The 16,796-nt window shown below is 41.7% G+C and overlaps 1 protein-coding gene across 1 annotated transcript in view; it reads left to right on the top strand.

Annotated features, from left to right (window-relative positions):
* Positions 1-16,796, top strand: part of LOC120412793 (protein bark beetle) — a 48,618-nt gene that overhangs the window by 14,287 nt on the left and 17,535 nt on the right. The window contains exon 2 of the mRNA XM_039573384.2: positions 8,761-9,585. Within this exon, the coding sequence (XP_039429318.1) occupies positions 9,001-9,585 (585 nt within the window). The 5' untranslated portion in view covers positions 8,761-9,000. The remainder of the gene's footprint in view (positions 1-8,760; positions 9,586-16,796) is intronic.

The raw sequence follows: 16,796 nt of genomic DNA on the forward strand, positions 1-16,796 counted from the left end.
CGGATTTTGACCCCGGATCATGTGCGTATAGCATCAGTGCATATGGTAGACTACTGTATGAATGTGTTGGGATGTTCATGGTCATCCAAGGACTCCCTGGAGTTAAGATCTACGAGTCTACCGCCGTAACAAGCAAGAGGTCGTCGGATTTTGACCCCGGATCATGTGCGTATAGCATCAGTGCATATGGTAGACTACTGTATGAATGTGTTGGGATGTTCATGGTCATCCAAGGACTCCCTGGAGTTAAGATCTACGAGTCTACCGCCGTAACAAGCAAAAGGTCGTCGGATTTTGACCTCGGATCATGTGCGTATAGCATCAGTGCATATGGTGGACTACTATATGAATGTGTTGGGATGTTCATGGTCATCCAAGGACTCCCTGGAGTTAAGATCTACGAGTCTACCGCCGTAACAAGCAAGAGGTCGTCGGATTTTGACCCCGGATCATGTGCGTATAGCATCAGTGCATATGGTAGACTACTGTATGAGTGTGTTGGGATGTTCATGGTCATCCAAGGACTCCCTGGAGTTAAGATCTACGAGTCTACCGCCGTAACAAGCAAGAGGTCGTCGGATTTTGACCCCGGATCATGTGCGTATAGCATCAGTGCATATGGTAGACTACTGTATGAATGTGTTGGGATGTTCATGGTCATCCAAGGACTCCCTGGAGTTAAGATCTACGAGTCTACCGCCGTAACAAGCAAGAGGTCGTCGGATTTTGACCCCGGATCATGTGCGTATAGCATCAGTGCATATGGTAGACTACTGTATGAATGTGTTGGGATGTTCATGGTCATCCAAGGACTCCCTGGAGTTAAGATCTACGAGTCTACCGCCGTAACAAGCAAGAGGTCGTCGGATTTTGACCCCGGATCATGTGCGTATAGCATCAGTGCATATGGTAGACTACTGTATGAATGTGTTGGGATGTTCATGGTCATCCAAGGACTCCCTGGAGTTAAGATCTACGAGTCTACCGCCGTAACAAGCAAGAGGTCGTCGGATTTTGACCTCGGATCATGTGCGTATAGCATCAGTGCATATGGTAGACTACTATATGAATGTGTTGGGATGTTCATGGTCATCCAAGGACTCCCTGGAGTTAAGATCTACGAGTCTACCGCCGTAACAAGCAAGAGGTCGTTGGATTTTGACCCCGGATCATGTGCGTATAGCATCAGTGCATATGGTAGACTACTATATGAATGTGTTGGGATGTTCATGGTCATCCAAGGACTCCCTGGAGTTAAGATCTACGAGTCTACCGCCGTAACAAGCAAGAGGTCGTCGGATTTTGACCCCGGATCATGTGCGTATAGCATCAGTGCATATGGTAGACTACTGTATGAATGTGTTGGGATGTTCATGGGCATCCGAGGACTCCCTGGAGTTAAGATCTACGAGTCTACCGCCGTAACAAGCAAGAGGTCGTTGGATTTTGACCCCGGATCATGTGCGTATAGCATCAGTGCATATGGTAGACTACTATATGAATGTGTTGGGATGTTCATGGTCATCCAAGGACTCCCTGGAGTTAAGATCTACGAGTCTACCGCCGTAACAAGCAAGTGGTCGTCGGATTTTGACCCCGGATCATGTGCGTATAGCATCAGTGCATATGGTAGACTACTGTATGAATGTGTTGGGATGTTCATGGTCATCCAAGGACTCCCTGGAGTTAAGATCTACGAGTCTACCGCCGTAACAAGCAAGAGGTCGTCGGATTTTGACCCCGGATCATATGCGTATAGCATCAGTGCATATGGTAGACTACTATATGAATGTGTTGGGATGTTCATGGTCATCCAAGGACTCCCTGGAGTTAAGATCTACGAGTCTACCGCCGTAACAAGCAAGAGGTTGTCGGATTTTGACCCCGAATCTTGTGTGTATAGCATCAGTGGATATGGTAGACTACTATATGAATGTGTTGGGATGTTCATGGTCATCCAAGGACTCCCTGGAGTTAAGATCTACGAGTCTACCGCCGTAACAAGCAAGTGGTCGTCGGATTTTGACCCCGGATCATGTGCGTATAACATCAGTGCATATGGTAGACTACTGTATGAATGTGTTGGGATGTTCATGGTCATCCAAGGACTCCCTGGAGTTAAGATCTACGAGTCTACCGCCGTAACAAGCAAGAGGTCGTCGGATTTTGACCCCGGATCATATGCGTATAGCATCAGTGCATATGGTAGACTACTGTATGAATGTGTTGGGATGTTCATGGTCATCCAAGGACTCCCTGGAGTTAAGATCTACGAGTCTACCGCCGTAACAAGCAAGAGGTCGTCGGATTTTGACCCCGGATCATATGCGTATAGCATCAGTGCATATGGTAGACTACTATATGAATGTGTTGGGATGTTCATGGTCATCCAAGGACTCCCTGGAGTTAAGATCTACGAGTCTACCGCCGTAACAAGCAAGAGGTTGTCGGATTTTGACCCCGAATCTTGTGTGTATAGCATCAGTGGATATGGTAGACTACTATATGAATGTGTTGGGATGTTCATGGTCATCCAAGGACTCCCTGGAGTTAAGATCTACGAGTCTACCGCCGTAACAAGCAAGTGGTCGTCGGATTTTGACCCCGGATCATGTGCGTATAGCATCAGTGCATATGGTAGACTACTGTATGAATGTGTTGGGATGTTCATGGTCATCCAAGGACTCCCTGGAGTTAAGATCTACGAGTCTACCGCCGTAACAAGCAAGAGGTCGTCGGATTTTGACCCCGGATCATATGCGTATAGCATCAGTGCATATGGTAGACTACTGTATGAATGTGTTGGGATGTTCATGGTCATCCAAGGACTCCCTGGAGTTAAGATCTACGAGTCTACCGCCGTAACAAGCAAGAGGTCGTCGGATTTTGACCCCGGATCATATGCGTATAGCATCAGTGCATATGGTAGACTACTATATGAATGTGTTGGGATGTTCATGGTCATCCAAGGACTCCCTGGAGTTAAGATCTACGAGTCTACCGCCGTAACAAGCAAGAGGTTGTCGGATTTTGACCCCGAATCTTGTGTGTATAGCATCAGTGGATATGGTAGACTACTATATGAATGTGTTGGGATGTTCATGGTCATCCAAGGACTCCCTGGAGTTAAGATCTACGAGTCTACCGCCGTAACAAGCAAGTGGTCGTCGGATTTTGACCCCGGATCATGTGCGTATAGCATCAGTGCATATGGTAGACTACTGTATGAATGTGTTGGGATGTTCATGGTCATCCAAGGACTCCCTGGAGTTAAGATCTACGAGTCTACCGCCGTAACAAGCAAGAGGTCGTCGGATTTTGACCCCGGATCATATGCGTATAGCATCAGTGCATATGGTAGACTACTGTATGAATGTGTTGGGATGTTCATGGTCATCCAAGGACTCCCTGGAGTTAAGATCTACGAGTCTACCGCCGTAACAAGCAAGAGGTTGTCGGATTTTGACCCCGAATCTTGTGTGTATAGCATCAGTGGATATGGTAGACTACTATATGAATGTGTTGGGATGTTCATGGTCATCCAAGGACTCCCTGGAGTTAAGATCTACGAGTCTACCGCCGTAACAAGCAAGAGGTCGTTGGATTTTGACCCCGGATCATGTGCGTATAGCATCAGTGCATATGGTAGACTACTATATGAATGTGTTGGGATGTTCATGGTCATCCAAGGACTCCCTGGAGTTAAGATCTACGAGTCTACCGCCGTAACAAGCAAGAGGTCGTCGGATTTTGACCCCGGATCATGTGCGTATAGCATCAGTGCATATGGTAGACTACTGTATGAATGTGTTGGGATGTTCATGGGCATCCGAGGACTCCCTGGAGTTAAGATCTACGAGTCTACCGCCGTAACAAGCAAGAGGTCGTTGGATTTTGACCCCGGATCATGTGCGTATAGCATCAGTGCATATGGTAGACTACTATATGAATGTGTTGGGATGTTCATGGTCATCCAAGGACTCCCTGGAGTTAAGATCTACGAGTCTACCGCCGTAACAAGCAAGTGGTCGTCGGATTTTGACCCCGGATCATGTGCGTATAGCATCAGTGCATATGGTAGACTACTGTATGAATGTGTTGGGATGTTCATGGTCATCCAAGGACTCCCTGGAGTTAAGATCTACGAGTCTACCGCCGTAACAAGCAAGAGGTCGTCGGATTTTGACCCCGGATCATATGCGTATAGCATCAGTGCATATGGTAGACTACTATATGAATGTGTTGGGATGTTCATGGTCATCCAAGGACTCCCTGGAGTTAAGATCTACGAGTCTACCGCCGTAACAAGCAAGAGGTCGTCGGATTTTGACCCCGGATCATGTGCGTATAGCATCAGTGCATATGGTAGACTACTATATGAATGTGTTGGGATGTTCATGGTCATCCAAGGACTCCCTGGAGTTAAGATCTACGAGTCTACCGCCGTAACAAGCAAGAGGTCGTCGGATTTTGACCCCGAATCATGTGCGTATAGCATCAGTGCATATGGTAGACTACTATATGAATGTGTTGGGATGTTCATGGTCATCCAAGGACTCCCTGGAGTTAAGATCTACGAGTCCTCGGATGACCATGAACATCCCAACACATTCATATAGTAGTCTACCATATCCACTGATGCTATACACACAAGATTCGGGGTCAAAATCCGACAACCTCTTGCTTGTTACGGCGGTAGACTCGTAGATCTTAACTCCAGGGAGTCCTTGGATGACCATGAACATCCCAACACATTCATATAGTAGTCTACCATATGCACTGATGCTATACGCATATGATCCGGGGTCAAAATCCGACGACCTCTTGCTTGTTACGGCGGTAGACTCGTAGATCTTAACTCCAGGGAGTCCTTGGATGACCATGAACATCCCAACACATTCATACAGTAGTCTACCATATGCACTGATGCTATACGCACATGATCCGGGGTCAAAATCCGACGACCACTTGCTTGTTACGGCGGTAGACTCGTAGATCTTAACTCCAGGGAGTCCTTGGATGACCATGAACATCCCAACACATTCATATAGTAGTCTACCATATGCACTGATGCTATACGCACATGATCCGGGGTCAAAATCCAACGACCTCTTGCTTGTTACGGCGGTAGACTCGTAGATCTTAACTCCAGGGAGTCCTCGGATGCCCATGAACATCCCAACACATTCATACAGTAGTCTACCATATGCACTGATGCTATACGCACATGATCCGGGGTCAAAATCCGACGACCTCTTGCTTGTTACGGCGGTAGACTCGTAGATCTTAACTCCAGGGAGTCCTCGGATGACCATGAACATCCCAACACATTCATATAGTAGTCTACCATATCCACTGATGCTATACACACAAGATTCGGGGTCAAAATCCGACAACCTCTTGCTTGTTACGGCGGTAGACTCGTAGATCTTAACTCCAGGGAGTCCTTGGATGACCATGAACATCCCAACACATTCATATAGTAGTCTACCATATGCACTGATGCTATACGCATATGATCCGGGGTCAAAATCCGACGACCTCTTGCTTGTTACGGCGGTAGACTCGTAGATCTTAACTCCAGGGAGTCCTTGGATGACCATGAACATCCCAACACATTCATACAGTAGTCTACCATATGCACTGATGCTATACGCACATGATCCGGGGTCAAAATCCGACGACCACTTGCTTGTTACGGCGGTAGACTCGTAGATCTTAACTCCAGGGAGTCCTTGGATGACCATGAACATCCCAACACATTCATATAGTAGTCTACCATATGCACTGATGCTATACGCACATGATCCGGGGTCAAAATCCAACGACCTCTTGCTTGTTACGGCGGTAGACTCGTAGATCTTAACTCCAGGGAGTCCTCGGATGCCCATGAACATCCCAACACATTCATACAGTAGTCTACCATATGCACTGATGCTATACGCACATGATCCGGGGTCAAAATCCGACGACCTCTTGCTTGTTACGGCGGTAGACTCGTAGATCTTAACTCCAGGGAGTCCTCGGATGACCATGAACATCCCAACACATTCATATAGTAGTCTACCATATCCACTGATGCTATACACACAAGATTCGGGGTCAAAATCCGACAACCTCTTGCTTGTTACGGCGGTAGACTCGTAGATCTTAACTCCAGGGAGTCCTTGGATGACCATGAACATCCCAACACATTCATATAGTAGTCTACCATATGCACTGATGCTATACGCATATGATCCGGGGTCAAAATCCGACGACCTCTTGCTTGTTACGGCGGTAGACTCGTAGATCTTAACTCCAGGGAGTCCTTGGATGACCATGAACATCCCAACACATTCATACAGTAGTCTACCATATGCACTGATGCTATACGCACATGATCCGGGGTCAAAATCCGACGACCACTTGCTTGTTACGGCGGTAGACTCGTAGATCTTAACTCCAGGGAGTCCTTGGATGACCATGAACATCCCAACACATTCATATAGTAGTCTACCATATGCACTGATGCTATACGCACATGATCCGGGGTCAAAATCCAACGACCTCTTGCTTGTTACGGCGGTAGACTCGTAGATCTTAACTCCAGGGAGTCCTCGGATGCCCATGAACATCCCAACACATTCATACAGTAGTCTACCATATGCACTGATGCTATACGCACATGATCCGGGGTCAAAATCCGACGACCTCTTGCTTGTTACGGCGGTAGACTCGTAGATCTTAACTCCAGGGAGTCCTCGGATGACCATGAACATCCCAACACATTCATATAGTAGTCTACCATATCCACTGATGCTATACACACAAGATTCGGGGTCAAAATCCGACAACCTCTTGCTTGTTACGGCGGTAGACTCGTAGATCTTAACTCCAGGGAGTCCTTAGATGACCATGAACATCCCAACACATTCATATAGTAGTCTACCATATGCACTGATGCTATACGCATATGATCCGGGGTCAAAATCCGACGACCTCTTGCTTGTTACGGCGGTAGTCTCGTAGATCTTAACTCCAGGGAGTCCTTGGATGACCATGAACATCCCAACACATTCATACAGTAGTCTACCATATGCACTGATGCTATACGCACATGATCCGGGGTCAAAATCCGACGACCACTTGCTTGTTACGGCGGTAGACTCGTAGATCTTAACTCCAGGGAGTCCTTGGATGACCATGAACATCCCAACACATTCATATAGTAGTCTACCATATGCACTGATGCTATACGCACATGATCCGGGGTCAAAATCCAACGACCTCTTGCTTGTTACGGCGGTAGACTCGTAGATCTTAACTCCAGGGAGTCCTCGGATGCCCATGAACATCCCAACACATTCATACAGTAGTCTACCATATGCACTGATGCTATACGCACATGATCCGGGGTCAAAATCCGACGACCTCTTGCTTGTTACGGCGGTAGACTCGTAGATCTTAACTCCAGGGAGTCCTCGGATGACCATGAACATCCCAACACATTCATATAGTAGTCTACCATATCCACTGATGCTATACACACAAGATTCGGGGTCAAAATCCGACAACCTCTTGCTTGTTACGGCGGTAGACTCGTAGATCTTAACTCCAGGGAGTCCTTGGATGACCATGAACATCCCAACACATTCATATAGTAGTCTACCATATGCACTGATGCTATACGCATATGATCCGGGGTCAAAATCCGACGACCTCTTGCTTGTTACGGCGGTAGACTCGTAGATCTTAACTCCAGGGAGTCCTTGGATGACCATGAACATCCCAACACATTCATACAGTAGTCTACCATATGCACTGATGCTATACGCACATGATCCGGGGTCAAAATCCGACGACCACTTGCTTGTTACGGCGGTAGACTCGTAGATCTTAACTCCAGGGAGTCCTTGGATGACCATGAACATCCCAACACATTCATATAGTAGTCTACCATATGCACTGATGCTATACGCACATGATCCGGGGTCAAAATCCAACGACCTCTTGCTTGTTACGGCGGTAGACTCGTAGATCTTAACTCCAGGGAGTCCTCGGATGCCCATGAACATCCCAACACATTCATACAGTAGTCTACCATATGCACTGATGCTATACGCACATGATCCGGGGTCAAAATCCGACGACCTCTTGCTTGTTACGGCGGTAGACTCGTAGATCTTAACTCCAGGCAGTCCTTGGATGACCATGGACATCCCGAAGTACCCATAGATCTTTGAGATACATAAAATTTTAGTAAACAAATGAATCAAAAAATATGTTTTTTAAATAAATTAATTTTAAACTTTTAATATTTATTTTTTATAATCGTACAAAAAATGCTAGCTGTGGACCCCCCGAGAACTTGACAACTTTTTTATACATTTGTATTGGTTGTTTCCGTTGTGCTTAAAGGAAATGGCTATGCACCAGGCGCTTCCATATTCTTGTAGATGGCTCATATAATTGGGAGGAGACGCATGGTTTTTTTTAAATTGTTCGATTTTTTATGTTAAAAAATGTACCAATTTTTCATCAGTCCGCGTGGACATAAAATCAAATTCTGTCGATTGCATCGGATTCGGGGATGCCTTTTCTCTCAGGAACGGATGAGATATCGTGAATCCGTTGACACAAGTTTTGTTTTGTCGAGTAGTGTTATCAGCAACCCTATTCCTTCACTCACACACACACACCGTTACCTGATATGTTGTTTCAAGTAGCTTCAACTTGTAGTCACTAATCAAGCATATGTCTTTATCAATCTATTTCCAGGTAACCAACTCAGCGCTGAGTACTTCACTCGCTAGTCTGCAGCGAACGGTGATGACGGAATGACCTACGACCACCGAATTGCCTCCGAATTACAATCGAAAGTTAGTGTTAAATTGCGTTAGTTGGGAAGGCATCGCCTACCGAAAGTGAAAGAGAAGAGTTACATGCCAAGTGTGCTTGCAATGAGTTAATCAAGCGACAACCCCCGGTGGTACAGTGAATGGCAGTGAGTGAATCACAATGAGCAACGTGACAAGCGAGTCGAAAAAGACGCCGACGAATCGGAAATTCGCCGTCGACTGTGGTGTTAAAAATTTCAATTCGAAACGGCGACGACGGACCTCAGTGGATAGCAGCGTGGGAATGCTACCTCCAAAGCGGCTCCGGTGGAAGAACCGCTGGAAGATTCGACTGCTGGCGGGTCCAGTAGCAGTAGCGGCAGTGATACTAGTGTTGTTCGGTGTGACTCACGGTCAGGAGTTTGCCGGCGAAAGCCATCCGGATCGTGACTTTGAGCATATCGCGACAGCTGAAAGCAAGGAAATCATTACGAATCACATCTCGACGAGTGAAAACGGGGGCGGTGACGATGATGTGCGGTATCAGTACGAGAACGTCCCCGCTGACCCGGCCGGGGGTCACTTTACGGAGATCTCCGGCGATGTGGTGCTTGGCGAGAAGATCCTGCGCGCGTCCGAAAGTCCGTACATGCTGCGAACGGACTTGGAGGTCGAGCGGAAGGCCCGGTTGATCGTGGAACCGGGCGTGACGATCCACTTTGCGCCGATGGTCGGAATTACGGTTCGCGGATCGCTGCTGGCGTTGGTGAGTTAACTTATGCTTTCTGACTCTTATCTTATCTCTCAACCTTTTGGATTCGACTTGGGTGCGCATGGGCTGCGCGATGAATGTGGTTGATTGTTGTGAAATTTGATTCATTTCTGTTGACACAACCACCTGTCGCAGTGTTTGTCTGGTGGGGCGTTTGTATGTGCTGGTGATAGCTTCTTATCAGCGAGCGTCGCGTTCGGCTGTTATCAGCGTTTGTGAAACAGGTGCCCACCGAGCCCTTTGGTGTCGTAGGGCGTTGTATTGCAAAAATAAATATTGGAGTCTTCTTTGCCAAACCATATGGATTAGTAAGCATGGACTCAAATATTTAAAGAGGATTCAATTTCAAAGACGATCATATTTAATTCGACAGTACAAATATATCATATAACACTCAAAATAACGTATGGATTTCAGCAAATTTATATACAATTCAATGAGCCAGTCCGATTCCGGTAGAACCCACAACATCAGACAATGAAAGACCCTTTCAAAAAATAAGAGGGAGAAAAAGGGCCCATATAAACTGGCGTTGTTTGGCATCCGGTCAGGTTCGTTGACGGACGCGCTACGGTCGTCCACCAGGTCTCCACCACACAGGTGTTCAACGCACGTCCACGTGCTGCATTTTAAACTAGGTTTTCTAGTTGTAACGTACGGGACGCGTCAAGAATGGATGGAACACAGTGGAAACGCCGATGACGCAGACAGAAGGTAGACCAAAAGTGCGTGCGCATCAGAGAAAGCTAGTAAAGCTTCTTCTTCCCGAGGTTATTGGCTCAAGGCCGATGACCTCAGCTTAGACGGGGACTCCGACACGATGACCCCGCTACGAAGAGGTGTGGGAAGAAGTTGTTCACCTTTTTGGGGTCTCCGATTAGTCTCGCGACGAAGTTTGGGTTTTAGCCTCCGTAATTAGGATCGACAAAAGGTGCTGATAGTTAAAAAGCTATTTGTCAGTGGGTCGTTGATTGGAAGGAGGATCGTTGGAATTAAAAATGGGTTTGCCGTGACGGGAGACTTATAGGGATTCATTTGATTGGTATGCATTACGGAACCTTGGATTATGGTGGATGCTAATAGAAGCGAAGCTTTTTTGTATGCAGGAGGCATCACCAAGAATTTCAACAAAGAAATATGAATTGATGTTCATTGTTCAGCGATGAATCATTCAAAATATTATTGCAAATGCAATGTTTTTGGAGAAATTTGCATTCCAGGCTCTCTCAAAAGTAAAGATTCACAATTTAAAATAATACCTTTTATTTTTCACGCAAAAAGTTTCGAAAAATGAATAATGAATTAAGAAATGTGTTTCATTGCATTTGTTTTCTGAAACAGTTTTTCATCTAACTATGTCGCAGGATAAAATTGAAATTATTTTCAGTTTTACAATTGTGTAGCCAAATTCTACAAAGCGATTAATCATTTTTAAACGAAACAAAATGATTAAACTTAAAATTGTCACCTAAAACGTGTCCAAAATATTTTTTTTTTTCAAAATTGGAAAAATTCAATTTATTGTTTTAAAGGTCGAATTAAAAAAAATGAGAAATATTTTTAGAGTGTAACTTTTTTTGGGAAAGTCCTGAGCAATACCTACAATCTACATCTTTGCCGAAGACACCAAATTGATAGGAAAATTTGTTCTCAAGATACAGTTTTTTGAATATTTTAATAAACAAAGTTCCATCCAAATACAAAATAAAATTGCACGGCATACAAATTTGCTTTTCGCGTACCGTAAACGGGGTGACTTTGATAGGTTTGTGATTTTTCCGCAAAATGAAGAGTACAATTAAAATACGTAAGGAATGGTTTAGCATCATACTGACCGTGGTAGAGAAGTGTTCAAAGTACCTCAAGAAGATTTTTTCATAAAATTAAAAAAGTTAGTTAACTATAGTTAAGAAAATGTTGATTTACTCAATGAACATGATTTTGAATCGGAAAACGGAATGCATTTTCGGATTTTTTGGACAATTTTCCACAAAGAGAAGGTTAAATAAACTTGTAAATAAGAATTAATATGTGTTTTTGAAACACAATAAAAAAAAACTCCAAATTTATAGGCAATTTCAGTTTAACAAATTTCCGGTAAGATGTGAAAATTTTTCATTCGTGCTTCGGATTCAGTATGAAATGCAATATAAATCAATAATTTTATAAACAAAACTAGTTTTAACACATTTCAGGCCGAATTCCGACTTTTTTATCAACATTACCTAAAATTTATATGTATTTTGTTAAAAAGCTTAGAAACTTAGTTTACAAAATATAAACATTGATTTTTTTTCTTCAAAACCACATCAGCTACTTTAGTGATGGTACATTTAACGAACAAATAAAGTTATAAAATCTTAAATATGATTTTAACAAAAAAAAACTATGACTATCAAAGTCACCCCGGAGTAGAGGGTGACGATTCTCGAGATTTTCAATTTCCCGGGAATCGAGAGTTGAATTTGGCCATTTCCCGGGAATTCCCGGGACCCGGGATTTTTTTGACTACGCCAATAGTACCAATAATTTTAAAAGGAAAGGTCATAAATTTGTTTCTTTTCAATTAATTCAGTTACAATTAATTCACACTTATTCAAAGAAATGTTAGTTTAATAAGCCTCATTATTTTGAAGAACTAATTCAACCTTTAGAATTTTTCTTAGAATCCGTAAATACAAGATTGTTTTTTGAGCTTTTGGGGACTCAAAATTGTAGTTTAAAATTTTACGAATCTTAATTCGCACAGAGTGTTTTTTCAATAGTTGCACAAGCTTGTTGCATGAACTTGTTATTAGATTTTCGTGAAGTTAAAAAATTGCAAATATATAATTTCCCAGTATCACAATATGATTTTGCAATATGATACATAACTACTCAAAACAACTATTTGAACTTGTTTTTTTTTTCTTTTTAAGGTAAACTGGAAATATTCATTGAAGAAAAATTTACATTTATTAGGAAATACGATCGACAATCTCGACAAAAAAAATCGATGTCTTATTTTTGAGCTTTAAACTACTCCAAACTACTCTAAGATTATTAGGAAATTTTTAAATCCAAGATTCAAATTTGACTAAAATGTTGTTGCAAAACTCGAATTTGATGTTGAAACACGAAAAAAAAATTGTTTGTTCGTGATTCGATTATCCGAAGTCCCATACAAATCTTCGGATAACTACTTTAAGGTAAATTTTGGGCTCCACATTTTTTTGGGTTTCTCTCAATTATAGTTATTGGAATTTTCGACAAGTTAAAATGTACACTTTCTGTATAACAAGATTAGAGAAATGTAGGTTTATTCGAACATGAACATTGAACATCCAATGTTCTAAACCATTCCGAATTTTTAAATGTTTTTCTGATTAGTTTATAACATTTTGCTTCGATATTTATAAGTAGAACATTTCCCGGGACTCTCGACCAAATTTCCCGGGAATCGAGAGGTCCAAAAATTGTTGATTTCCCGGGAATTCCCGCTCGTCACCCTCTACCCCGGAGTTTAAACTTAGAATTTTTAACGTAACTTTTTTGCTAAACACTATTAAAAAATCATTTTTTCCATAATAGTGCATGGCCTATCCCAGTGCATGTTTTGAAAATAATAATCTTGAGAAAAAACTTACCTGTTGGAAAATATTCCAAAAACAAATTGAAATCCTATTAAAGTCACCCCGGTTCACGGTACAAGAAATTATGAACTTGTTCTCGAAATTATGTTAAAAAGTTTACGATATTGTGAACAGTGTTCACGAAATCGGGAATAATATTTTTGGGGGATGAGTATACTAAGAACAATGTGAAATATTACCTACTTTTAAAAATAAATGTGCAATAACTCATGGAAAGAAGAAATATTAGGCATTTTATATGGTAAAATATCTTAAATTTCTGACACTTAACTTTAATTATCTTGTATTTAATCCTAAATTTGAAATTTAACGAATATCAGCACCAATAATTGATGATGATTTCAATATCTTGACAAAGAATTGGAAAATCGTCACCAAAACTTGTCATTTATGTCCAAAAAGTAAAATTTCTGAATCCTAATCATTGTGTTAAATTACTTTAGGGTGCAGTTATTTCCGGCCACCATCGAATTTCGCTGCAAGTCCCAAAACCGAAAAAAGCAACAACAAAAAAACATGGCATAATTGCAAGAACGGCTTTATGCATGCCTGCCCACCCTCGCCAGCTATTTGTATTTGCCAAAACTATTCCGGTGACTCGTGCCACAGTCAGTGACGAGCTCGACCGACACGTCTAATTACCGGTTTTGCGATGATGGGTATCGCACATTCGCACCAAATTGGGGTTATTTTCCTGCACACCTGCCTGCCTGCCGTGTCGGTCGTCGTTGGCTCGCATAGACGATGGTTGGTGGCGCTGCTGCCAGTCTTGAATGAGCCTTAATTGACTCATCCAAGCACTGGCTTGAACGCCGCGCATTACACGAATGGTTGAGATCAAGTTTAATGTCAGTGCTGTTTTGAGTGGATGATCGTTTTAAATGGAAAATTGCCTAAATTTTGTTCAATTATGGATATTTTGCTAAATGATCAGATTCAGAGCTCACATAATTGCTGAGTAGTTTTTCTCTGGGTTAAATCGGATGTATCAACTGAAATAAAAAAGATATTGGAGAGAAACCTAATTTAAACCATTCGCCTCACCATAAAAAGTTCAATAAACTGTTTTTGCCACACTTCTAATTTGCATGTGCACTTCCTTCTCGCTTCTTTTGCCAACTTTTACCTTCAACCAACTGTTGCTTCTGCAAGAAATATAAAAAAAAAGCAACAGCACGCCACTAGCGCCACCGTTCCGTGGATGAGCCCCGGCGTCGTCGCGCACCATCATGGAACAAATTATGCTCAAATTGTGTGTATGAATAAAAAAGTGACTTCACGCAGCGGCTGTAACGAACTCAGCTGAGAGCTGAGAGCTGGATTATTTATTTGCTGGGAGGCAGGCCTGCCAGGGGTGAGCTTTGAAAGTGGTTCGGCTCTGATTTGTGGGCGAATTTTTTTAGGGCTTGTTCACATCAAGGGTGAGGGTGGCTCGTTGAAAAAAGGTTCGGTTACAAAAATCAGTTTTAGATATTTATCATAGACAGATTCAAGTTCTATTCATTTGAAACAAAACTCATATTTTATGTCAAGATAGATTTGAAAACACAACAAACCATTCTTTAATAAATATCTTCTTTAAAAATGAAATTATACAGCCATTCCACGTCAAACAGGAAGGATCCAAATCAAACATATTTGGTTCAAATTTTGCTTGGGAGTTCCTTGGCCAAAATAATAAGATCCAAGTTTTTTTTTTGTTTGGAAATTAGGCTGCTCTTTTCCCAAAAAGGGTGGTTTTTCGTCGATTTTCGTGAAAGCCACATTTAAAAAGAAAAAGTCATATCTTCATAACAACAAGCATGTAACAAAAATGTTTTAGCTTTTGGGTCTATACAAAGAATTTTATAATTATTAACAATATTTGTTATAAGGGTAATTCTCTACCAACTCACACGAAATCGGGAAAAGTTGCCCCGACCCCTCTTCGATTTGCGTGAAACTTTGTCCTAAGGGGTAACTTTTGTCCCTGATCACGAATCCGAGGTCCGTTTTTTGATATCTCGTGACGGAGGGGCGGTACGACCCCTTCCATTTTTGAACATGCGAAAAAAGAGGTGTATTTCAATAATTTGCAGCCTGAAACGGTGATGAGATAGAAATTTGGTGTCAAAGGGACTTTTATGTAAAATTAGACGCCCGATTTGATGGCGTACTCAGAATTCCGAAAAAACGTATTTTTCATCGAAAAAAACACTAAAAAAGTTTTAAAAAATCTCCCATTTTCCGTTACTCGACTGTAAAAAATTTTGGAACATGTCATTTTATGGGAAATTTAATGTACTTTTCGAATCTACATTGTCCCAGAAGGGTCATTTTTTCATTTAGAACAAAATTTTTCATTTTAAAATTTCGTGTTTTTTCTAACTTTGCAGGGTTATTTTTTAGAGTGTAACAATGTTCTACAAAGTTGTAGAGCAGACAATTACAAAAATTTTGATATATAGACATAAGGGGTTTGCTTATAAACATCACGAGTTATCGCGATTTTACGAAAAAAAAGTTTTGAAAAAGTTACTTTTTGCGTTTCTCTTTGTTTCGTCGTCCGTGTCTGTCACGGGTGACCATGAACGGCTATGATCGATGACGACCAACTTTTTCAAAACTTTTTTTCGTAAAATCGCGATAACTCGTGATGTTTATAAGCAAACCCCTTATGTCTATATATCAAAATTTTTGTAATTGTCTGCTCTACAACTTTGTAGAACATTGTTAAACTCTAAAAAATAACCCTGCAAAGTTAGAAAAAACACGAAATTTTAAAATGAAAAATTTTGTTCTAAATGAAAAAATGACCCTTCTGGGACAATGTAGATTCGAAAAGTACATTAAATTTCCCATAAAATGACATGTTCCAAAATTTTTTACAGTCGAGTAACGGAAAATGGGAGAGTTTTTAAAACTTTTTTAGTGTTTTTTTCGATGAAAAATACATTTTTTCGGAATTTTGAGTACGCCATCAAATCGGGCGTCTAATTTTACACAAAAGTCCCTTTGACACCAAATTTCTATCTCATCACCGTTTCAGGCTGCAAATTATTGAAAAACACCTCTTTTTTCACATGTTCAAAAATGGAAGGGGTCGTACCGCCCCTCCGTCACGAGATATCAAAAAACGGACCTCGGATTCGTGATCAGGGACAAAAGTTACCCCTTAGGACAAAGTTTCACGCAAATCGAAGAGGGGTCGGGGCAACTGCTGTGTGAGTTGGCGGAGAATTACCCATAATTGAATTATTAATTTTACTTAATAATTCATAATTAGGCTGTTCCAAATTTACTAAAATGTTTAAGTCCTTCGGTCCTCGTCAAATTACAGGGGGTGGAGGAGAAAGGAAAAAAACAAACAATTTTTTTAGCATGATTATCTAAATTTTAAAACAAAAAGTATAACAAATACTTCATTATAATAGTTAATTAAAATTACTGACAGAATTTTGAAAAATTTAATTGAAAATATGTTATTTATCTTAAAGCAAAAATTAACGTCAATCAATGTATTACAATTGATCGTGCAAGTTTTTCAACGTTTTTGCCTTCCTCACTTTACTGAGGAACTGTATCAACTATTGA

This window comes from Culex pipiens, chromosome 2 (genome assembly GCF_016801865.2).
Source record: "Culex pipiens pallens isolate TS chromosome 2, TS_CPP_V2, whole genome shotgun sequence".
NCBI lineage: Eukaryota > Metazoa > Arthropoda > Insecta > Diptera > Culicidae > Culex > Culex pipiens.